Genomic DNA, 25,377 nt, shown 5'->3' with positions numbered 1-25,377 from the left:
TGCATTCGCTGCTGAGTGCGTGGCTTTGCCTATTTTTCAAGTCAATGAATGTCCAAAACTGCCTTGCGCTGCCTTGTTTGTTTTATATGCTCATTGACAAAGCTTGTAGGGTAGGGAACAAGCTTGTTTCGGCGATGGCGTTGCTTATGGAGAGCTCTTCTCTGGGATTAAAAAAGCTGTTGGTAAAGAACTTTTTTTTTGTATGTTCGATAAGAATCTTCGATGGTTTTGAAGACGAGTTGTATTTTATTGTCAATTTCTTCCACTGACTATAGCCGTATTTGTTTTGTAATGGCTGATACTGTTCTGATACTGTACAGATTTTGCATGTTCGGCTTGATTTGCATGATTGCATATCACGTTTTCTTTGCTTATTACATTTAGGCAAGGGTCGCACTTCATTTTCTTTATTGAATTGCACTCTTTAATTCGTCTTGCTGGCGCTTTGCTGTTGATTGCGTCATTTTTAGGGGTTCTTTTTATCACCCTCTGTTCTTCAGAAAGTACCGCAATTTACCATCCATGACCGGGGTCGTGTACCAAACAATATGGCTGCTCCGCTATCAGAGACAAGGAAAGCATTACACCGCCCCGTTCGTTCCAATTGATTCAAAATTGTACGGATGAACCGTTATTGTCGTAAGTTTTTCTGAATTGTATTATCCGCTATAATGCGCAGAAAACATCCAACTATTTGAGACTCAATTGTTCGAATCAGCTCTGATGATCAACAAAATGATTTTGCTCAAAATACCAAAGTAATTCTGAGTTGAAATAATCACTGTTTGCTTGACCTTCCCGTTAATAACTCAAGTTAACCTTCAAAATTGTGAAATCTCATGCAACCAGCTCTAAATAACTTTCCCTGCTACTCGTTAAGTTGACCGAAAGTTTTTATGTACTAATGGTTTTTATCTATGCTTTCTATGTGTTATTTATTTAGAAAAAAATTCTCATGAAACAAGTTGAAATTAATATTGAACAATAGTAAATTCAATTGCTCAATCGATAGTGAAATTAGTGAAAGTTTGCTAGCCTTCTCGAAAGTCAGTAAGAGAAACTGACAGTGTACTTATTGCAAAGTTTATCCTTACAAGAATATTTGTTCCTCAAAAAAAGGAATGAGAAATTCAAAGTTAATTAGTTTTTGAACCAGCCAAAGTATGCTGTACAATCACTATGGTGATTAACAGAAACAAGACAAACTTACGAGTTATTTTTCCACCAACAAAACGCGCTTTCATTGGAATCTTATGTTAGCCAATAAGACAAAACTACTCATTTTCAACTGATTTTTGGCAATTTCTCAAGCTTCATTTTGGTGCCAGTCACCTAATTTTGCATGTCAGTATTAAACTTTGGATTCGCTGTAGATATGTATTTCAACAGAAGGTGAACAAGTTTCCATAGAATCACCGTTTCTGAATGAATATAAAGTTAAATTTTCTGTACCAAAACAAGATTGATTTGCAAACCAATAGTACCAAATCTGAAGCAATTTTTTAATGAACTGATCAAGTTGTACGTACGTCGCATTATTTGATGACTAGAGTGAGTTAGTTTGATATCGAGTTTGCGTTTTGATAGTTACTGAATTTGGATACTGACCAAGTAAACAAGAGAATTTGGCTGCGATTTAACGTAACATTAAAGTTTGCTTTCGCCGTTATTCTGACTTCACTGCTTGTATTGGTCTTGACTTCGTTTGTTTGTTTGTTTGTTTGTCTGCTTGTTTGACAAGCTCGGCTTTAACTTTAACACTAAGGCTGCTGCCCTGTCTTTCACCAATTCCGTAGTCCTCTGTAATTAAGTCTTGAGTGGTCTTCGGAAGTCATCTTCCTCAGATCTTTTCATTGTGTTTGTGCATTTACAACATCGAAATTAAAGCAAACAGATATCATAACATGCATCACATAATCCTGATTTCTAAAGAAAATTTTTTTTCAGATGAGTCCTGCGAGAGTATCTGCTTCACTTTTTCTTTTTTGTCTAATTTAATTTTTGTTTACCTTTAGATATAAGGCTTATGTTCATCGATTTTGTGTTCACATTTATCCCTTTGTTAATTTTTGGTTCGTTTTGTCATATTGTTATTAATCCATTAAAAATGTTCAAAGAAAAATTTGAAAGAAGTAAAAGTTCATGTATGTTTTACGTCCAGAAAGAGTAAATTTTGAGGTAAGGTTACGCTTGCATGCAGAAAACTTGAAGGTCAGCCGAATTCGAAGGTCCACTACGAGAGTATCTGCTTTACTTTTTCTTTTTTGTCTCTTTTAATTTTTATTTACCTTTAGATATAAGGGTTATGTTCAATAAAATGTATTATCCGCTATATTGCACAGAAAACACTCAACTATTTGAGACTGATTTGGTCGAATCAGCTCTACTGTTCAACAAAACGATTCTGCTCAAAAAACCAAAGTAATTCTGAGTTGAAATAATCACTGTTTGCTTGAAGTTCTCGTTAATACCTCAATTTAACCTTCGAAAATGTGAAATCTCATGCAACCAGCTCTAAATAACGTTCTCTGCTCTCGTTAAGCTGACTGAAAGTTTTTTTGCACTGATGATTTTTATCTATAATTTCTATGAGTTAATTTTTTAAAAAAGTCTTTATGAAACAAGTTGAAATTAATATTGAACATTAGTACACTCAATTGCTCGTTAGAACCATTAGTGAAAGTTTGCTAGTCTTCCTAAAAAGTCGGTAAGAGAAACTGACACTGAATTTTGTACAAAGTTTATCATTATGAGAATATTTGTTCCTCCAAAAAAAGGAATAAGAACTTCAAAGTTAATTAAGTTTTGAACAAGCCAAAGTTAAGTATGCTGTACAGTCACTAAGGTAATTATCAGAAACAAGACAAAGTGACAATTTATTTTTCCACCAACAAAACGCGCTTTTATTGCAACTTTATGTTAGCCAATAAGACAAAACTACTCATTTTCACCTGATTTTTGGCAGTTTTTCAAGCTTCTTTTTGGTGCCAGTCACGTAATTTTGCTTGTCAGTAATAAACTTTGGGTTTGTTGTAGATATACATTTCAACAGAAGGTGAATAGTTTTCCATAGCATCACCTTTTTAGTATGAATATAAAGTTAAAAATTCTGTACCAACAACAGATTGATTTGCAAACCAATAATACTAAATCTGAAGCAATTTTTTATTAAACTGATCAAGTTGAACATACGTCAAATTTTTTGTTGATTAAAGTGAGGTAGTTTGATATCGAGTTTGGGTTTTTATAGTTACTAAATATGGATGCTGACCAGGTGAACAAAAGAATTTGGCTACGATTTAACTTAACATTAAATTTTGCTTTTGCTGTTATTGTAAGTTCACTGCTTGTATTGGTCTTGGCTTCGTTTGTTTGTTTGTTTGTTTGACAAGCTCGGCACTAACATTAACACTAAGGCTGCTGCTATGTCGTTCACCAATTCAGTAGTCCCTTGTAATTAAGTCTTGAGTGGTGTTCGGAAGTCATCTTACCCAGATCTTTTCATTGTGTTTGTGCATTTACAACATCGAATATAAAGCAAACAGATATCATAACATGCATCACAAATTCCTGGTTTAAAAAAAATTTTCAGATGAGTGTTGCGAGAGTATCTGCTTTACTTTTTCTTTTTTCTCTATTTTAATTTTTGTTCCTCTTTAGATATAAGGGTTAAGTTCATCGATTTTGTGTTCACATTTTGCCCTTTGTTAATTTTTGCTTCGATTCTTCATATCGTTATAAATCATTTAAAATTGTTGAAAGAAAATTTTGGAAGATGTAGAAGTTCATGTAAGTTTTACGTCCAGAAAGATCATATTTTGATGTATAGTTTCGCTTGCATGCACATAACGTGAAGTTCCGCTGAATTCGAAGGTCCACTGCGAGAGTATCTGCTTTACTTTCTCTTTTTGTCTGTTTTAATTTTTATTTATGTTCAGAAATAAGGGTTATCTTCATCAAACTGTATTATCCGCTATATTGCGCAGAAAACATCCAACTATTTGAGACTCATTTGGTCGAATCAGCTCTGCTGTTCAACAAAATGATTCTTCTCGAAAAACCAAAGTAATTCTGAGTTGAAATAATCACTGTTTGCTTGACATTCTCGTTAATAACTCAAGTTAACCTTCGAAATTGTGAAATCTCATGCAACCAGCTCTAAATAACTTCCCCTGTTACTCGTTAAGTTGACCGATAGTTTTTATGTACTGATGATTTTTATCTATGATATCTATGTGTTATTTTCTTTAAAAAAATTCTCATGAAACAAGTTGAAATTAATATTGAACAAAAGTACACTCAATTGCTCGATAGTGCAATTAGTGAAAATTTGCTAGTCTTCTCGAAAGTCGGTAATGGAAACTGACACTGTACTTTGTACAAAGTTTATCCTTATAAGAATATTTGTTCCTCCAAAAGAAGGAATGAGAACTTCAAAGTTAATTACTTTTTGAACAAGCCAAAGTTAAGTATGCTGTACAATCGCTAAGGTGATTAACAGAAAGAAGACAACTTTACAAGTTATTTTTCCACCAACAAAACAAGCTTTTATTGGAAATTCATGTTAGCCAATAAGACAAAACTACTCATTTTCGATTGAGTTTTGGCAGTTTTTCAAGCTTCTTTTTGGTGCCGGTCACGTAATTTTGCACGCCAGCATTAAATTTTGGATTTGCTGTAGATATGTATTTCAACAGAAGGTGAATAGTTTTCCATAATATCACCTTTTCAGTATGAATATAACGTTAAATATTCTGTACCAACAAAAGATTGATTTGCAAACCGATAGTACCAAATCAGAAGCAACTTTTTAATAAACTGATCAAGTTGTACGTACGTCGCATTATTTGTTGATTAAAGTGAGGTAGTTTGATATCGAGTTTGGGTTTTTAGAGTTACTAAATATGGATACTGACCAAATGAACAAAAGAATTTGGCTACGATTTAACTTAACATTAAATTTTGCTTTTGCTGTTATTCTAACTTCACTGCTTGTATTGGTCTTGACTTCGTTTGTTTGTTTGTTTGTTTGTTTGTTTGTTTGTTTGTTTGACAAGCTGGGCGTTAACATTAACACTATGGCTGCTGTCATGTCTTTCACCAATTCCGTAGTCCCCTGTAGTTAAATATTGAGTGGTCTTCAGAAGAAATTTAACCCAAATCTTTTTATTGGTTTTGTCGATTTACAACATCGAATTGAAAGCAAACAAGTTTCATAACATGCATCACATATTCCTGATTTCTAAAAAAAATTTCTTCAGATGAGCCTGCGAGAGTATCTATATTACTTTTTCTTTTTTGTCTATTTTAATTTTTATTTACCTTTAGATATAAGGGTTATGTTCATCGATTTTGTGTTCACATTTTGCCCTTTGTTAATTTTTGATTCGTTTTGTCATATTGTTGTTAATCGATAAGAATTGTTCACAAAAAGGTTTGAAAGATGAAAAAGTTCATGTATCTTTTACGTCCAGAAAGATCAAATTTTGAGGTAAGGTTTCGCTTGCATGCACAAAACTGGAGGGTCCACTGAATTGTATAAATAATGGAAATGTTTGGAAATGAGTTTAGATGAGGAATCGTTTTTAGTATTATGTGTCTGGATGTGGTTAGGATAACGGTGACGTCAAAAACATTGACTGTGAAAAATCAACCAAGAATATGCGCTTTCAGGAACTACAAAATTTCAAACTGGTTGTTCTTCATAAAGGCCTCTTCTCTTTAGGCTAGCCAAGAGTTGTTTTGAAAAAAAAATATAACCAAACAAAATTAAAATGTTTTCTCGTAGTTATTATGATTTGTATTTTATTTTAAGCAATGAGTCCCCGGACTCGCAAACTCACTTATTGATTCTGACGCCAAAACCAGAGGGATGAACCATAAACCCTCTTCCCACTAAGTAGGGTGGACGCATTATTCTTTCCCAATGATTTACAAAACAATTTCAAGAAATAGATTCAACAGTCGTACCTTTTGGTGAAGCATGCGAAAAAGTTTCGGCTAGAGAATCAATTAGTGAGTTTCCGCGTCCGGGTACTCACGGCTTCAAAAATGAAATACATATCATGATAACTACGACAAAACAATTTAATTTTGTTAGGTTTACGGTAGCTCAGAGTTGTTTTGAAAAAAATTGTAGCCAAACGAAAACAAAAAAATTTTTATCGTAGTTAGAATGATATGTATAAAATTTTGAAGTAGTGAGTCCCGTGACCCGCAAACTCATTTTCTGATTCTTGCGCTGAAATTTTTTTGCAAACTTTACTAAAAAGCTACAATTGTTGAATCTGTTTTAAAACATATCTCTAGTCTAATCATTTGTTAATTTGTTAAAAGAGCACGTCTAAGTTTCACGTTGTTGGACAAAAGAGTCAAGTTTTTGTTGCAATTTTGGCGGTTTTCGAATCATTTTGAAAGTTGCAATAACATTGGCAACATGCTGCAAGGGCACAAAGGGGGCATCAAGGGTTTTCGGAGGCATCAATTGATTGAAGTCTTTTCTCATCTTCTTTGAAATTGGCTCTGAAACTGTAGGCTGAATTGTTGTCAATATGGTCAGTACATCAATTTGTGGGAAAGGGGTAACTCACGTTGCCTGAAACCGGAGCGAGAAAAATCAAAAAAAAACTACGGAGAAAAAACGCGTGCGAGACCGGAAACGGGGCGAACGAACGTGCCGTAAGCCGTTTTTACCTTTACGACTCGTGTTTCTCCATCTCGTCCTGGCGTTGTCTCCATGACTCTTCCCAGTGGCCAAATGCCTCTTGGTGTTTGGTCTTTCAACACCCAAACAATGTCGTCCACATTGAGAGGTCGATCGTTGCTGTTTGACCATTTCGACCGTCGGCTAAGGGTTGGCAGATACTCTTTCACCAAGCGTCGCCATATATGGTTCATCAGCTTCTGCGTGTTTTTCCATGTCTTCAAGCTTGCAGGTTGCTGGTCTCCAAATTGTCCTGGTGGCAAGCTATTGAAGGGACGCTGGATATGAAAGTGGTTTGGAGTCAAAGGTTCCTCGTTGTCAGGCTGCTCAGCAACGTTAGTCAGTGGTCTGGAGTTGAGGATTGATTCTGTTTCCACCATAATTGTTAGGAAAGTGTCAAAAGAGAGTCTTCTGGATCCTAGAATGAGGAGGAGCGTTCTTTTGGCGCTCTGGATCAAACGCTCCCAGACACCGCCAAAATGAGGGCCGTATGGGGGATTGAATTTCCACGTTGTATTGGCTACTGCTAAAGCTTTGTAGATTTTGTCATTGTCCAAGGCTTTAACAGTTTTCTTCAGTTCATCAGAAGCGCCAATGAAAGTTTTCCCGTTATCGCTGTAGAGAAGTTGGGGCTGGCATCGACGACTGCAAAATCTTCTGAAGACATTGAGAAACGTATCTGTATTGAGGTCAGGACACGTTTCTAAGTGAACTGCTCGCGTCACCATGCATGTAAATATTAGACCATAATGTTTTTCTAAAATGCCTTTGGAATCTTCGATGTAGAAGGGTCCAAAGAAATCTACACCAGAATTAGCAAAGGGGAACTGTGTTTTTGTTGTTGGTAAACGAAAACTAGGTAATGGTGCCATAATTGGTTGAATGTTTTTCGTGTCAAAGCGTCGACATAAGAAACAATGAAACCGTACGCTTGCTAACGCTTTCCGAAGGCCAATCACATGGTAACGTTGTTGAATGAATGCTTTTGTTGGTTCTGTGGACTGGTGAATACATATTTGATGGGCATGTTCCAAGTACAAACGAACAATTTTGTCCTTGGCGTGCAAAATTATTGGACGTTTTTCCAAATCCAGTTGTGTTGGCGCATACTGCAATCGACCACAAGATCTGAGTAATCCGTCCTCATCCAACAGCGGATTTAAGCATCGTATTTTGCACTTAGAATCTAGTTTGATTCCACGTTGTAAGGAATTAACGGTCGAATGGAAAAAACTGTCCTGAGATAATTTCAGGAGATAATTTCTTGATAATTGAATGTCTTCAGTTGTGTATTGGTGATTGTTCGTTCGCATTTTCTTTGCACGATTAATTAGGTTGAAAACTGTTGCAACTGTCAGAAGAAGTTTGTTCCATGTTGAGAATTTACTCGGATCGACTATAGGTTTAATTGTCTTGGGACTTCTCGTGACTGCCGCACATGTTGCGCGTGGTTTGTTTATCTCATTCCAGTTCGACTCGCTTTGGCAAAGAAATTGGGGTGGATCTAACCATTTCTGCTGAATTTCGTTTGTCTCAAGACCGCGAGTTCCGTGATCGGCGGGATTGAGATAAGTTGAGATGTGATGCCATTGCTGGGTTGAAGAACTTTTATGAATTTCTCGCAATCTGTTTGAAACAAAAACGTTTTGCTTCTTATTTGAGGCTATCCAGTCCAAAACTACTTGACTGTCGGACCAGAGATAAATTTGGTCGAAGGTCAGTGTCATTTCTCTTTGGATCAGTTGTAGAAGGCGCACTCCTATAACAGCGGCTTCTAGTTCCATTTTTGGCACACTTATTTGTTTAATGGGAGCAACTTTGCATTTTCCCATGAGAAAGCATGCTTATGGCGGAGTGGTTTGACTATTGGTTGTACGGAGGTAAGCAACGGCTGCCATAGCTGCCATTGAGGCATCCACAAATATATGAAGTTGGCTGCTTGTGATTTTACTGAAATTGTGAACAGTTCTTGGTATTCGGATTTCGGGCATGGCAAAGTAGCTGTTTAGAACTTTCTGGAGGTTAGGGTGTAGTTCATGTGGTATCAAATCATCCCATTTTCTTCCAAGTTTCCAAATCTGCTGCAAAACCATTTTGATTCTAATTGTCAGGGGAGACAACAGGCCGAAGGGATCGAAGATTGAAGATACCAAACTAAAAGTTTTCCTTTGTGTGTACACTGTTGCATCTTTAGGAAATTGTTGTAGGGGAAACATGACAAAATCGTCAGTTGTTATGTTCCATTTTTGACCAAGGACTCTTATGATCTCTTTTGTCTCTTCTTTGTCGTCGGAAGAGATTTCAGCAAGTACATCTGGTTGGCTCGAAACAAGTTTTGTCAACCTGAAGCCACCATTTTTCAGGCACCTTGTTGTCTGTGATATGACTTCTTTGGCTTCTGAAATTGTTGGCAGGGACTGAATGTAGTCATCCATATAAAAGTGGTGTTTATTAGCGTTCAAAGCGGCTGGAAATTCACTTTTGTTGTCTTCTGCACATTTATTGAGCACATAAATTGCGCAAAATGGTGAACATGTTGCGCCAAAGATTAATCTAGTGAATTGAAATTGTCGAATGGAGTTGTCTATCATCCAAAGGAAACAAAGAGCAGACTGGTCTTCTTGTCTCACGGCAATCTGCATAAACATTCCTTCGATGTCTGACAAAACAGCAACCGGGTGTTCTCTGAATCTCAACAGCACTCCAACTAAGTTATTTAGCAAGTCAGGACCAGTTAAAAGATTTGAGTTCAGTGATTCACCGCGGAATTTTGATGCTGCGTTGTCAACTCTTCTCACTTTTCCGGGTTTGTTTGGATTAGTGACTGGATGATGAGGTAAGTACCATATTGACTCTGGGGGTGGTGCTTGCATTTCGACTGGCTTGACAAAATTTTTATCCAAGTCTGTTTGGAGTGTCTGGTTGTACTTCTGATTGAGACCGGGATCGTTTTGTAGTCGTTTTTGTAGACTTTTTAGTTGACTGACTGCTGAGAAATAGTTATTCTGGAGTTTCTTTACAGGTTTCCAAGGAAGGCCAGTCTGATATCTTTCACCGTTGTGACAGATTGAGTTTTCCATTGTTTGGACTGCTAATTGGTCTAGTGAGCTGTCTTCATTCTGTTCGGGTAATGTATCTTCAGCTTCTATTTTCCAGAATCTTTGAACTAATCCGTCCAATGGTTCCTCTTCAGTGTCTTTCCGGCAGACATGGTAAATGAATGGTTGGCGAGGGGGCTTGTTTGCGTTCATTGTTTTAGGAGATAGCTCGTACTCTCCAGCGAGAGTCCAACCAAGCTTTGTTTTTACGCCAAATGGACGCCTTTTGCTACCTTGGATTACGTCGACTGGATATGTGAAGGCAAACGTATTGACACCAAGGAGGGCACCTATTGCACCGTTGGCTATGTCAGGGAAACAAATGTGACTAAGTTCCTTAAAGGTGTCGCATAATTGATTGAGTTCAAGAACGTTAGCGGGTGATACATTGAGACATGGCGTGCTATAGGCTCTTGCAATGCTGAAGTGTTGATTGATTTTGTCATAAGGCGTTACTGTCACTGTTTCACTAATTTTGGACTGTGGCATTTCATGTTCAGTGTTTAGGTACTGCAGAGTTGTTGATGCTTGTGCTTCGCAGGGAAGCTCAAGAAAGCTAGTAACTTTATCCAGCAGGAAGGTGAACTGGCTCCCGGGGTCAATCAAGGCGTAGGTATCAAACACTTTACTTCCGTTTACAAATGAAACTGGTATTATTTGTAGTTGTTCATACCATTCAAGGGGAGGAATTGTATTTCGGTTGATACTGAAGTTTCGGGTCGGATTCGAAGCACTCGAATGGGCGCGTTGAATATTTTGTTGCTGTGATTGTCTTTTACCAGAAAACGATTGACCGTATCTTGTCTGCTGGCTCTTTGTACTGCTGACAGTGTCAGTACTTTTGTTTTGATTTTGTTGTTGAAAGGATGGCTGTGTTTGGGGGCTTGCTAGATTTTGTGTTGGCTGATGGGGATTGCTTGTTGAGAATGCAGCGGTGGGCCGCTTAACTTGTTTCGAAGGATCATGTGAAGTTGTGTGGTGAAATCCTTTACATGTTTAACATCGTTTTGTGGACGGACATGACTGCTTAAAATGTTTGTTGCTTAAACAGTTCCAGCAAAGATTGTTCTTGCTCACAATGTCATACCTTTGGTCTGGCGCACATTTCTGGTATTCAGGGCATGTTGCGAGTATGTGACTTCCTTTGCATTTCTCGCAAGACTTGTTTGACTGATCAGCATCTTTACGCGGAGGAAAGGGTCGTTGACCATGCTGGTTTGCAGGGCGACTTGAGTGCAATGAATTCGGTTTCCAATTGTTTTGTGAAGTATTAGAAAATTGATTCATAGCATTGCTGTTCCTATTATCATTGTTGTTGTTAATTCTGCTAATGCTATTACTGTTGTGACCGAAAGTGTTCCAATTATTAAACGGCTTATGAACATTTTCTCTGTTGATTTTGTCGTATAATTGGGCCTGTACTTCAAGCCACTTCTGAAAATCAGAGACGGTTGGTTGATTTCCAATTGATGTTATTGTATACTCTGTCCATTTTATCAGAATATTATGTGGAATTTTTTCTTTTGCCTTTTTCATCAATGTTGAACTTTGCAAGTCGGCTTTGAAGCCTAAATATTCAAAAGCTTGCACTAATCGTTTGAGAAAAGAAGCAAAAGATATGAAACTTTGTTTGTTGTGGTCATTGTTCGGACGCCAGGCTTCCAGTTGATTGATGAAAGCATTCACAACAATGCTGGGATCTCCAAAGTGATCCATGAGCTCTTTCAAAGCAATCGCGTAGTAAGCAGGGTCACACGAGTAGGCTTGAATTTTTTCTTTGGCTTTTCCTACGACCGAGTTCTGTAAGTATGTTATACGATGTGTATCCGTAAGGCTAGTATTATTGTGAACTAGGTTGAAAAAATTGTTTATCCACTCATGGTATTTCAGTGGGTTACCATTGAAATTTGATATTGTTATTGGTGGAAGTTTAATGGAATTTTTGTTTGTGGTTTGTAAATTAAAATTATTTTCAAACGGGATTGTTTCTGTTTGCATTTCAGTTCGTGACTGAAACAGTTGCTTTCCAGAAAAAGACCAATTTGGAATTTGTTTAGAATTTCCCGAAATGTTTGGTTGGCAAATATATTGAGTAAAGGGGGGAAGAATGGCTGTTTGGTAGTTTGTAAAGGGATTTTCCGGAGTAAGCGGACAATTAGGTGGCTGAGATGATGTACAGCAAACAAGGTTGGTACCATGGTTGTTGAGTGTTGTATTCGAGGGGAAAACAATTCCATTGTTTGGTCCTTCCGTTCGATTTCCATTGCTAAAATGAACTCCAGTTGGGTAAAGTGGGTTCTGAAATTGTTGGGAAACGTTTGTTTGCGCTACTGTTGGTAACGACATTGCTGACGCCAATTTTACGCTGTTCTGGTTTTCACTTATTGGAACAGCTGAAAATTGAGTGTTTGAAACAGTTTGAGCAGTTGCACTTTGATTGTTGTCAAAATGTAGGGGATTGTGTTGACTGTCTTCGTAACAATATGGATTTGGCGTGGTCTCATTTGTCACTCTATTTGTTCCTTTTTCTGAATGAAATTGACGCTGAAGCTTTTGCTCATTCAAATTGCATGAACTTGATGTTTGGTATGTACTGGTTTTGTTAACTGGGCAGTTATGTTGAATTGAGTTTTGTAAATCTAATGCATGACGTTGTATGCTTTGATCTTCTCTTTTGTTATTTAAGGGAACAGAAGAATTTTCTTTTGGTCTAACTGTGGCATTTGCTGGTTGATTTATTGGCATTTCGGGCAATGTGATCAGCTTTGAACTAGAGAACTGGTTCAATTCTCCAATTGATGAGTGAATTAATTCCGGCTGGTTATCAATAGATTCAACAGGAAATAAGACTGCAGTTTGATTCATTGGAATGGAGGGTTGTTGAATTGAAGCAAACTGATTGAAAGTGTTCTCTTGCTCTCTGAGAACAACTTTGTGTACTGGGGATTGAGGATTACTCAAGACAAATCTGTCTTGAATGTTTGAACTGGATAATAGGGTTGATGCTGGTGTTGGGGCTGCTAACAACGACATTGACTGATTTATGTGTTCAACCGTCGTAAAATTTTTTACTGATTCTTCAGTCAATTCTCTAATATCCTGCGCAGATTGGCTGTTGCTCTGAAGGAATTTGGAGAGAAGGTTGGGTTTATTTTCTCCTTGCGGAAGGAAAAACGATGGTTTCGCCGGTCTTGGGGGCACTGGAGGGGAGACATCGCTGGCAGGGTTCTTTACTGTCATGTTGTTTTGCTCTGAGTTTTGGGAAACCGGTGTAAATCGATGCAACTCGAGTTGTCTTCTTGAGGACTGTGAGATGCATCGAGTTGATGATTGACTCAATTGACAATCATCGTCGAGACTGTTGACTTCTAGTTCCAACTTTTCTAGACGAGAGATCAAGTTCGATTGACGCTTCATGACCGAATTTATGCTACTGGAGCTTACTTTTTCAATCATGATGCTGTCAAGGTTTGTCTTCAGCTCTTCAACGCTGTCCTTGATTTTGTTGATCAACAAAGAAAGAGTGCGGAAGCTTTTTCTCTGCTCAACGGATGTCTGTAAGAGATCAAGCTGATTTTTCATGTTGAGCTCAGTCATTTTGAACTTGTTCAATGCGTATTGTAACTTCTGGCTGTTTTCTTTTGTCATCTTGATGAACCGGCTGTAGTCAACTCGTAATGGTTCTGTTGTATTTAAAGTAAAGGTAAAGAACGGCTCGAAATTTACGGAGCGACGACTTTTTGGTAAATTAAAAACCTCTTAAGTTTTTGTAGGCTAATCAGCCTAGCTCTTTTCGTTCAAAAGTAGCAACGCAAATTTTCACAAAAACAGGAATCCTAAAGGTGTTTTTTTTTGGTGCTAAATCTAGCTAAAAATTTGCTTAAAAAAAGGAAAAACTAAGCGTTCGCGCGTGTGTACCGTTGATTTGTTGAACAGGACCAAATAATTGTTTTCGATTTTTTTTACATAAAAGACTTTGCAACGATTCTCCTGTAAATCTTAGTTCTCCTGTAATCACAATCAAAGTACCAGAAAAAATTTTACTGATATGTTTTCTATTTTTTTTTTGTGGAGTTTTAGGAACAAATAGAACCTAAAACCAAACAAACTAAATCTATATTGATACTTCTTCAAAATAAGTTAACTTTTTTTAGAATTTAAAATGCGGTGCGACCAGGCAACGTGAGCTACAGACAAGCAGAGAAAACTGGTCGCTTAAAAGCTGGGTCTACTTTGAAGCTCTTTTCCAAGAAATTCTGTTTTGCGATTCTTATGAAGTTAAGGACAACTGCTACCATTAAACTGCTTGTATTTGTTTCTGGATAATATCTGCCACCTATGAATTGCTCATCTTTACTTTGGTGACTACTGCGACCCAACGGAAACACACTCCTCTTCAGTTGGTGACTACTGAGACCAAAGGGGGAAAAGGGACTTCTTTCGGCAACTTCTGAGACCGCGGACAAAAAAGAAGAGACGTTTGAATTTTCCAATTTAAAGGGACTATATGCGTGAATGAATTTGGGTGGGGAATTATTCGAGAGCTTTTGATTTACTTCTTTTTGAGATCTTATCTTCTCTTTTATTTCTCTTGAGAAGGTATTTTCAGTGTATACTGCTCAATTAACTAGATGCGCGGCTAGTAGTATGCAAAATGAAAACAATATAAGTGTAAAGGTCGAGTTTTCTTAAGAAAGCATACTACCCCATTAACTAGGCTCGCGGCTAGTAGTATGCAATTAAGATCAAAGAAAACACAAACCTCTTTGCAGGTTTTTTTTGTCAGAAGCTTTTCAGTAATTTTCTGTCTGTTGTTTTCGGTTTTGCAGAATGGTTATATAGTTTTTCAGCTTATTTTTTAATGAACTGCGGAGGTATATAAAATAGCTCTTTTTTGAAAATTGATTGATTTTTTCTTTAATAAGAAAAAAAAACGTTAGAAAAACGTTTTTTGATTATTATATAACAGAGAAACAATTTTGCCACTTTTCTGTTGCTTCTTTGCAGTTTTGGAATAAGTGAAATAAATTTTCAGATTATTTTCAAACAAACGGGAGGAGCTATTTCGAACGCTTTCTTGTTATCTACTGAAAATTTCCAATAAACATTAGAAAAATTTTTTTTTGAGTTTTTTAAGTAAAAGAAGCAAATTTGCAAATTTCAAGTTGCCTCTTTATAAGTTTGTATATTCAATCAACTGATTTTGAGACTTGTTTTCCAACAAAACCAGGGGAGCTAATCAATGGGTTTCAGTGGAACTATTAAATGTTTCATTCAAAACGGTAGGAAAACGTTTTTTTAATTTTTAGATTCAAAGAAGCAATTTTTGTCAAAATTGAGCTGCTTCTTTACAAAATTGCGAAATCGATAAACTGATTTTGAAGCTTATTTTCCATCAAACCCAGGGGGGCTAATAAATGGGTTTTTTGGATTTATTAAAAGCTTTTCCCTAAAACGTTAGAAAAACGTTTTTTGATTTTTTGTAGTCAAGGAAGCAAATTTTGTCAAAATTGAGTTGCATCTTTACAAAAATGCAAAATCGATAAATTGATTTTGAAGCTTCTTTTCCAACGAACCTAGGGGGCTAATCAATGGGTTTTTTGAATTTAATAAAAAGTTTTCCTTAAGACGTTAGAAAAACGTTTTTTTGATTTTTGACGCTCAAAAAAGCACTTTTGCGACTTCTCATTTTTGAGCAAAAATTTTACATAAGGTGTTCAATCAAAATAAAATTAATTTTGAGTCCAACTGAAGTGTTCCATTCAAATAAAAATTTAACTTTCATGTAGATTTTTTGCGACAAATTGAGAAAATTGTTTTTCGAGTTTTTCCGATCAAAAAACGCTATATCGTTTTTTTCGGGCAATTTGTGTTTTTTTTTAATTAATTGCTGACCTGTAGTTGCTCATGGCTATTTCTTTCATAAACCATCTACCAAAAGCTCATTGGGGGACAATTTTTGTGTGTTTGAGATTTTTTGTCGCAAAAAAATCACGTTTTTTTTTTTGATACGTCTAACCGGGGAAAGGACTTCTAAGGTGACGTCTGGAACCTCGGGCGATCATCTCTTGGTGACGTCTGTGACCAAAAAAAATGTCAGGCCTTCTTGGTCGGGTGACGTCTGAAAACCCTAAAAAAAACTCTTTGTCTTTGGTTGGCTCGTCTGCAATAAGAAACTCTGTCGTAGTCTTGGATATTAGTCTTGGGGTGTGCTCATGCCCCCTCTTTGTTTCAAAAAAATTAAATTTAATTCAGAAGGTTTTCTGTCCTTATTATCAAGGCGGATGGTCACCAAAATTATGTTTTAAAACATATCTCTAGTCTAATCATTTGTTAATTTGTTAAAAGAGCACGTCTAAGTTTCACGTTGTTGGACAAAAGAGTCAAGTTTTTGTTGCAATTTTGGCGGTTTTTGAATCATCTTGAAAGTTGCAATAACATTGGCAACAGAATCTATTTCTTGGAATTGTTTTTTAAATCATTATGAATGAATTTTGCGTCCACTCTAATTAGTGGGGGAAGGGATGGAAATTTAAGCTTGAAAGGTATTATTTTCTTCAGTTCAAAGTTTTCAATAAACATATCTTTAATTTTGTTTGTTCTGTCAAATTTTCTGACGGGGTTTTTTTTGTAGCACCTCTCTTTAATCTTTTTGTAATACTTCCACATAGCCTTTTTAAAAAAAACCATTGACTTTTAAAATAATCAAAGTTTCAAATGTTTCATTGACAAGAGGCTGCCAATTGTTTTTAAGGTTTTAGAGTAAAAATTTGGTAAAAAATGAAATGAGGAAAAACGGTTCAAAAAATTTACTGGTTTCAGTTTTTATCAATTTGTTTATGACTTCAATAAGGAGCTAATTGTTTACAAAGTTGAGTTTTTGGGCTTAGCCCGTAATTAATACATTTGTTGTTATCTTTTCTTAGTCTCAGCAACAAGACTACTAGGTGCTCTCAGACGACATTTGTGAGATGTTTTGGGTTCAATTTGAAGCTAAGTTACTGAGGGCAACACCATAAATGCTGAAACAGTTTTTGTAATTGTTGACTCCTGCCTTTTTTGTTGTAGTTCACCTTTTTGTTAAAGTAGTTCACCGTTTTTGTTAAAGTAGTTCACCGTTTTTGTTAAAGTAGTTCACCTTTTGTTAAAGTAGTTCACCTTTTTGTTAAAGTAGTTCTTCGTTTTTGTTAAAGTAGTTCACCGTTTTTGTTAAAGTAGTTCACCTTTTTGTTAAAGTAGTTCACCGTTTTTGTTAAAGTAGTTCACCTTTTTGTTAAAGTAGTTCACCTTTTTGTTAAAGTAGTTCACCTTTTTGTTAAAGTAGTTCACCGTTTTTGTGTATTCCATAGATCCATTGAAATAGAAAACGATGAAAGCACTTTTTGAATGATGAATTGTATGAAGTGGTTAAAGAGTTCATTATATGATTAGGTCTTTATTTAGTTTCAGAAATATATTCTGATCTTCGACAATGACAATTTTCCTGTTTCGGTCTTTTTCGTTTCTGTTTTATCTTTTAAGAATACTTTTATTGCAATTTTATTGAAAAAGTTTAATTGGTATTAGTGATTTATGCAATTTTTCACGAGAAAGGGAATTTCTTTTTTCAATTTCAAAATATTACATATAGCGGATCATATGCCAAATCAGAAGCTGTTGTTAGAGTAAAAATATTGTCAGTCCAGTCATTAATGTTACCATATCCTAAAATTACTTTTCAAGAGTAGTTTTAGTACTTTTTTCTATTTTGTTTTCTTGTATTTATTTTTTACGAACAATTAATCACGCCACAAAATTTCAAAGAACGAAATCTTGGGCAGAGTCTACAGCTTAGCAGTTGAAATTTTGTGTGTGGTGTGTTACTGATTTCTGCATTGATGTGATTAACAATTCTCAACAGATGACATATCTACTCACCTAATATATCTCATTAGAGTGCAAAATCTAATTCAAAATAAAAAGAGGCCACCCACGCTCTATAATTGGGGGGGGGGGGGGCGCATAACGTACTTGGGGGGGGGGGGGGGGTTGCTCAAACGGAAAAGATCCCAATTTTGTAAAAATGCTTAGCTAAATTGTTGTGCGGTGTTCCGCCTTCAGTTAATTTTGAATGTGTAGTGTTGGCGGTGTTGTGGCCGGACGTCAGAGAAGCAAACTAATCAGCTTGCTTCACTGACGCCAGTGTTGGTGGTGTTTCAAAAAAGACCCTTGAGTTATAGTTACTTTGGCACGATATGCCTGGGCTACCCTTTGCCCACTGTTGTTCCTTGTCAACAGTTAAAACTTTCGTGAGATTTGCTTCACAAATCTTCTTTTGCTACCGTGAAAAAGTCATCCATTTCCTAACCATTGAATTACATCTATATAATCAACATTATGACTTGGTGTTCAAAGTTACAGTTTTTAGCACGTGCCTCTCCTGGTACAATTGTCGTTAGTTGCCTTGTCTATTTAACAATGAAATGATTTGCAGAGAGTTGTCTAGTTTTGATCTGCTCCAAACCTCGCAAAATTCCCCCCCCCCCCTGCATTCTCAGCTGAAACACAACAATCGGAACCCCCCCCCAAACTGCTCCCCCCCCCCCCCCCACTCTCACAACTCACCCCCACTCTCACTGTAGAGTTTGACTAAACATAATTGATATTTAACAATATTTATATAATTTGCTATGGCTAATAAGCAACACAAAACCATCAGTATTGCAAAACGCACATTCGATTGCTTGCTCACACGAGCTCATAAAAACAAAATAAACTGTCATGGGGTGCATGTGTGTGTTGAGGGGGGGGGGGAGTCGAAACTGTTCGGTGAACTTCCTAACCTTATTCTCAAACTCATCAATAAAACTTTCGTACTTTAATTTAAAAAGTTTTGATTTTATTCAATACCATTTTTTAAAAATTAGGAACATCATGTCCGATTCCTATCAGCAATCAAGTTCACTTTCTGAACTCTTTCTTTGATGATTGACAGATTCGTGATTTTGGCACAATTTGATGATCTTTTCAATAAAACCTTTGTTTGAAATCTTGTGAAAACTTTTCACGTGTTCCTCCATTTTCTCACTAATAGTCATGTCGCAGAGATCACAGAATGCTAAGCTGTGATTGGTCGAAAATTCGGCTGTTTTTATACTCGAACTTGAACCACAATGGCCGTTCGAAATTTTAGAGTGATGTTGAATTTCAGCTGTTGGTGGCGATTTGTTCACGACTGAACTTTTCTCGCATATTTGCTCGTCAGAACGAGGCGAGGATAAAACCCTTGTAATTTTTGACTGTAACCTGGCAGAGCAGTAATATTTTTCGTGGCCTTCAAGATTTTTTTCTTCGTTGAACTTAATGTGACAATTTCGGCATTGATATTTTGCAAAAGGTTTCAAATCAGCGCCCTCGTTGTCGGAATTGGGCGAACTTCGCTTTCGGAGGGGTAATGGGGGTATGTTTGCAACAGAATTGGCCATAATTTGACTTCGTTTCGTGTCAACTAGCAAATTTTGAAGGGAATTTAATGTGACAAAATTTGGCTCTTCCTTAGTTGAGGTGGTCGTGCTTGTAGTGGGCGAGTCGCTGTCTCGTTGAAGCAAACTAGCATTGGTTGGACTATCAATTCTGGTGGTTGCTGACGACGTTGTGCCTGGCGATAAAATCCTGCCTGAGGCGGGACCCGCTTTGCCAGCTCCCGAACAGTAAACTTGTTGGTGGGTTTGGAGAGTGCTCAATTGACTAAACATGACACCACATTTTTCGCATTTAAACTTTTTTGGCCTCGTTGTCGCGAAGTCTCGCTTGGTCGGGGATTCGACTGAGCTTTCCAAGGTGGAACTGGAAGTCGTTGTGATAGGGTTTCGGTTGCTAGGCAACGTGGGCGTGAGGTTTGGAGATGCAAGCTTAGGTGGTCTGACTGAGGGACAGTAGGATCTCATGTGACCACCAAGGGTCTCTTTGCTGTTAAACGAAGCAGAGCAGCTGTTGCACTTGTACTTTTTGCACCCCACTTTTGACCCTAATCAACAACAACAAATTACTTCCCCTGGTCAGACACGGATGCTCATCTTGCAAGATTCGGACAAATTCAGTCAGAATAATCAAAAATGATGCATATAATTTTGAAAGATTTCTGCCGGATAAACCTAATATTTTGCCAAAATCTCTGCAGGCAACCATTTTTTGCCAGATCTTACAAGATAACCAGATCTTATAATATAATTTTGAAAGATTTCTGCCGGTTAAACCTAATATTTTGCCAAAATCTCTGCAGGCAACCATTTTTTGGCAGATCTTACAAGATAACCAGATCTTATAATATAATTTTGAAAGATTTCTGCCGGTTAAACCTAATATTTTGCCAAAATCTCTGCAGGCAACCATTTTTTGCCAGATCTTACAAGATAACCATTTTTTGGGAGAGACTGTATTTAGGAACCATATTTTCGTAAGATAAAAGTAAAAGGCAAAATCTTGAAAGATAATCATTTGATTCCGACTCGGGTCATTGCTTTTGGGGTTTTTTTCAGAGGACGTTTACCTTGCGATGCGACAGCCGAGGCCAGAAGAATCCTCTGGAGGAGGACATTATAAGCCAGAGATGTGGAAGCTATGGTTCCTGCTGATGCAATGCTGGAATCCAATGAGTTCTCCTGACCCGTGGGCAAATCTGCACTTCCCGAAGTTGAAAAGTCATCTGAAACAAGGATATCAAATTATTTCCAAGTATTTTAGTACAAAGCATCATTTGGATCTATTCTGTCCCCCCCCCCCCCGAAGTGTTTTTTATGACCCCCAGTTACAAATTATATGTTGTTATATAGCACGTTACTATGTAAAAAAATAGCACGTGCGCCTGGGGGTCATAAAAGATTTATGCTCACTAAGCTGGGGGGGGGGGGGGGGGGGGGGACAAAATAGGTCCCAGCATTTTTGTATAAATTTTCTCTGTTTTCCGTATATTCTGGTTCGGCTAGGTTCCAGCCCTCTGAGCTTGGTTTTTTGTCGGGAACCCTCGCCTATTGCCGAGGTCTACCTGGCAAGATAAGTGTCATTTGTGCGATTCTGGAAAATTTCGGGGTTCGACTAATGAATCTATACTTAGCCAATATTAAACTTGAAGTTTTACAACAATTTCGGGCTCTTTATTTTTTCCCCACGATAGTGGACAGACACACACGGAAAAGATCCCACAAATCTTTTTAAGGTTATCCAAACCATGTGAAAAACAAGAGTGCTGGTTTGTTCACAAGCGGTTTAGAAGACAATAAATTTGGTCAACGATTGAGGGGGGGGGGGGGGGAGTTCCCTGTTTAAATATAATTAGTAATGACTTTGAGTCACGTGATGGTCAAATCAGAACCCAGAAAAAATGGAAATACCAAAATTTTAGAAAAAAAGAAGCAGAAATAGTTTTTAAGAAAAGTACCTCTACTTTCAATCGTCTGTTCGGTTTTGGATGTCATTGACAAATCGACGGGGGAGGAATCATAGTTGCCAGAGTTGTTCTCGGCGGCCACTTCCAGACAGTTTTCACATTTGTCCAAAACTGATGATGCGGTTGGTTCGCAGTGGCACGTGACGCATAAAGCTGGCGACAAGTTGTTGTTTTCTGAAACTTATTTTCTTCAATATAAACTTAACATTTTGTAATTTTTAATTTACAGATGTATCTGACTCATAGATTCGTTAATATTGTTGTTCTTTGTTGTTATTGAACACTTCAGTTATAGGACATTTAAATATTTGGATTGTCGAGTTATTACAATTTTCAGACTTTTCCGTTTGTGCCCCTTAGCTTAGTGGGTGCATATTATTTGCACCCCCAGACGCACGTGCCATATTTTTTACATAATTGATTTTCTATGTGATGGCACGTGCTCTGTTACTTGGGGGAGCATAACGTACTGGGGGGGGGGGGGGGCACAAACGGAAAAGATCCCAATTTTCTGTGATGCAGGTCTGTTAATTACGTTCATTAGTCTAGTTCTTTGTTGCGGTCGTTATTAATAGTTTCGCTTGGACCCCGGCCTGTTTCAACCCATTAATAAACTGGATGGGGGAAAAAGTAGTAGTCTACATCCAAAAAATCAATATCAATTCAAAGTTTCCTAAAAATTAGACAATAATATGCATACTGATTATCAAAAAGAGTAAGTGCCCAAAATTTTAGGAGGTAAAATTCATTTTTCAGCTTATCAAACATAACGCCAATTTTCAACAAGTGTTCGCAAAAATTTTTACGCCACTAGTCCCTTGCGCCAGAGGAACTTGATACGTGTATTATTGATAGAAATGGAGGCGTTTTAACGTCTATAGAATCAGAGGGAAAAGAAATTCCGACTGGCGGGTCGGTTGGCTGCGTTACGGGCTTTGCCGCGATAACCGACCCGCGATTTTCCGGATTACATCCAGAGAGAGTGAGAGGCAAGGCCAGGAACAGCGGTCCGCAATTGGACTTAAACTGATATTTGGCTATCTAAACTGTAGGTCAAGTAGTAAATTGTGGTAAAGTATAGCACAGAAGAGGGTGGCTCTCTACTAAGCACCAAATGGGGGGGGGACATTGTTGAAACGATCCTAGAAGAAATGCGCAAATATCTCACACTTGGAGACAAATTGCTTTTTATAGCAAAAAATTGATCGGGTTTGTCATTTTGATATTGTGATATCTTCTAAGTTAGCGTTCCGTTTCATCTCAAACTCCCACGTCGCCAAGATTCCTTAAAAGTTGGTGTTAACGCATGTAAAATTGTAAAACTTTCTAAATTTCACTGATTTCATAAAATTTGGCAAATTCTTAAGTCAAAAGCTCAAGTATTGTCCTCAAAACTTGACTTTAATACGTGGAAATACACTTTTTTTTGAAAATTGATCTCTTCTTTAAGTGTGTGAAATTCACAACCGTTGAGACAGCGAAATGAAACCAAATGAATGTTAGGTTTAGCTCTAATTTGGTATGTTAGTTGGTTATAAATAGTTTTATTCTAAACAGCAATTTGTGAACAAAAGGTTGATAATTTTATGAAAACTCTCGGTGGATATAGCAATAATGGTTTGGAATAGAAAAAATTTTAGATAATCAATAATTACTACTAACCATTCTCGTTGATTAATACCGATTTCTGACTGGTTGAAAGATCCAATATGTCAGTATCCATTTTATCCTGTCAATATGGTAAACAACAAAACATAAATAGCGTAAACAAAAACAAACAAGAGGATAAAAAGCAATAAATAAGAATGAAAACGTCGTTGCAACTTCTTTCTACATCAAATGCACGCTTTGCTCATGAAAAAATAAAATCAGAATTAAATAACAATGTGTTGATTTATGCAATTATTAACCCTTATACTGAAATATATTATTGAAAAATATCGGTTTTTTGTCATTAAATTTGAAATAAATATTTGAAATTTTTGATTTAGAACCGATAGTTTTCTAATTGCGTTCAGTAAATTTGTAAATATTTCGTTAAGTGTGATTTCCTGTGATTAAAATGAGGGCTCTGGTCACGACGTTACAAAATAATATTTCAACCGTATGCCCCCTTCTGTAAGTAATAGACGTTGCGTGTGTGTCTGAATATTGAAATGTAAATTAGATAAGGGCGAAAGATAAGGGAATATTTTATTGTGAGAGAGCCCAGAAAGAGAGATAAGGTAGATTTAAGCAAAGGTAGAGTGAGTAGATATAATCGAGTAATAACCACCGCTAGTTATAATCGACAGAAATAACACAGTAGTGGTAGTTAGTTAGAATTATAAGTTGTAGATATTTGCAATTTATAAGTAATCAAATTTGTTCATCTAACATCAGCTGCGGTTTCTTCGTCGGTTTTTTCGGTAGATTAATCTTAGCCCAGGATAGAGAAGGTAGAGCTAAAAAGAAAAAAAGAAAAATAAGAAAAAAAGAAAGATAAGATGACAAAGCAGAGAGAAAAAAAGAAAAAAAAGATACGGGCTAAAGTAGTGTAGTATAGTTATATAGTATGCATATAAAGCGGAGGTTGTTGCAGTATTTCAGGTATAGTGTGTATGTGTGGGTACGTGTGTGTCAAAATTATCTACAAGTGGGAAAGATGAATTCATTAAGATAAGATACAACTTCATTCCATAATCTATCTATCTATCTCATAATATTCGTCTATTACTTACTACTAACTGCCACACTCGTATTAAAACACACAACACTTTCTATATTCCACCCCTCTTTCCCGTACCCCCCCCCCCCCCCCCCCCCCGTTCTGGGACCCTTCCGCTTGTCTTCACAAAAACGACAAAAACGATTCTTATTGGATACCAAAAAATATTTTCAAAAAAACTTAGGTAAAATTATCTTTTAAGTTTAAAATAATTCCACAAATGATGGTAATCATGTCTAGTTAGTCTTGATTTAATTGGTCAAAAAAGTGTGGTTAATAAAAAAAAAGATGATAAAATCTCCCACAATCTTATTTGAACGAACTTAAGAATAAAATCAACCCATTATTCTCGCCTTTCCCAAATCCCACCCCCCCCCCCCCTCCCGCCTCGCCACACCCCTATTCGCAATTTTGGTGTTTGGCTTTAACAAAAATACTATCGACAAATTTTTATAAAGGATACAATTCTTTATTTTTTAAACAGATTACTGATTACTTTTATGAGAACTGCACTTTCAAACAAGATTTTCTAAGAAAAAACCCAAGATAAAATCTCAACAGATCGCAGTCATCAATTGATTGTTTGAGTCTCATGAATTTCTCATAATACGCCCACGCACAACAGGGTTATACAATTCGGGCCCAGTGAGCTCAAACGGGCTAAAAATTTGGGGTGGGGGTCATGATAAGAAAGAGATTGCTTTTCAGAATGTTGATTGAAGTCAAAAACCATTAAAAAGATTTTTTAAAAAGTATGAAAACCCCATTTTGGCGCAGATGGCGTATTGTTGAGTCAGTTATGTTTATTAATGAGAAAATTAAGAGGTAATCAATAAGTTATTTATACTAACCAATGGAGGTTATAATCTTGGGCAGCGATATAACTTGTCGGTGTGTTCTATATAATTGTTGGGCTGTTGTGTCGCTCTCTCTTATGTTCTCTCTAACCAAGCAGATAAAGAGAGATACTGTAGTAGTAATAATAATAATAACAGTTGTGTGTTATATGTGTAAGCAACCTTCTTCGGGTGGTGGTGGTGGTTGAGGATAGCCCGTGTATGTTAAGCTGAAGAGTATCTCGAATTTATGCTCAGATCAGAGAGAGATAAGGAGCGGGTTTTATTTGGGCTAAATAGATAGCCACCGCATAAACATGTGACATATGAAAGAACATATACAATAAGATCCTAACATTCTTTCTCTTCTAACTTGATTCGATTACCCCCTTTCTCTTTTCTCTCTCTCTCTCTCTGTCCAATCTTAACATATCGCGATTTGCCCGACGTTGCTCAAATCCTTATCTCCTCCGTAGCCCCCCCCCCCCCTCTTTCCCTTTTGCAACTCTGGTTTGACAGACTGATAAATCTGATCTGAGGTTAACTAAGTTTTCGGCTAAACACGCAGCAGTGCAAAAAGTCGGCCAATTGAACGAATCGCCTGTGGT

General features: G+C 36.9%; 1 protein-coding gene and 1 long non-coding RNA gene across 2 annotated transcripts in view; one reads left to right on the top strand and one right to left on the bottom strand.

Annotated features, from left to right (window-relative positions):
* Window positions 1-20,495, top strand: part of LOC142334774 (uncharacterized) — a 36,021-nt gene extending 15,526 nt beyond the window's left edge. The window contains exon 2 of the long non-coding RNA XR_012758840.1: window positions 20,319-20,495. This is a non-coding gene — a long non-coding RNA (uncharacterized LOC142334774). The remainder of the gene's footprint in view (window positions 1-20,318) is intronic.
* On the bottom strand, window positions 18,644-25,171 carry LOC142334772 (uncharacterized). Its single transcript, XM_075383061.1, has 5 exons — window positions 24,785-25,171; window positions 22,889-23,670; window positions 21,218-21,400; window positions 20,330-20,485; window positions 18,644-19,807 (listed from the first exon to the last, which is right to left on the bottom strand). Exons 2-5 carry the CDS (start codon window positions 22,947-22,949, stop codon window positions 18,729-18,731), a joined length of 1,479 nt encoding a protein of 492 aa, XP_075239176.1. The 5' UTR covers window positions 22,950-23,670; window positions 24,785-25,171; the 3' UTR covers window positions 18,644-18,728.
* Window positions 25,172-25,377: the final 206 nt, after the last annotated feature.

The sequence above is a fragment of the Convolutriloba macropyga genome, chromosome 2 (assembly GCF_964194025.1).
Source record: "Convolutriloba macropyga chromosome 2, txConMacr16.3, whole genome shotgun sequence".
Taxonomy (NCBI): domain Eukaryota; kingdom Metazoa; phylum Xenacoelomorpha; order Acoela; family Convolutidae; genus Convolutriloba; species Convolutriloba macropyga.
Note: the sequence above shows the minus strand (reverse complement) of the source record. Positions and strands in the feature narration are given on the sequence as shown.

Bases quoted from the DNA above. Each gene is read 5' to 3' on its own strand.
- LOC142334772 (XM_075383061.1), bottom strand. From the start codon at position 22,949: ATGGATACTGACATATTGGATCTTTCAACCAGTCAGAAATCGGTATTA. The intron at 20,486-21,217 runs GTACTTTTCTTA...TCCTTGTTTCAG, and splicing joins ACAGACGATTGAAAGTAGAG to ATGACTTTTCAACTTCGGGA. The intron at 19,808-20,329 runs GTAAACGTCCTC...GTTGTTGATTAG, and splicing joins CTCGGCTGTCGCATCGCAAG to GGTCAAAAGTGGGGTGCAAA.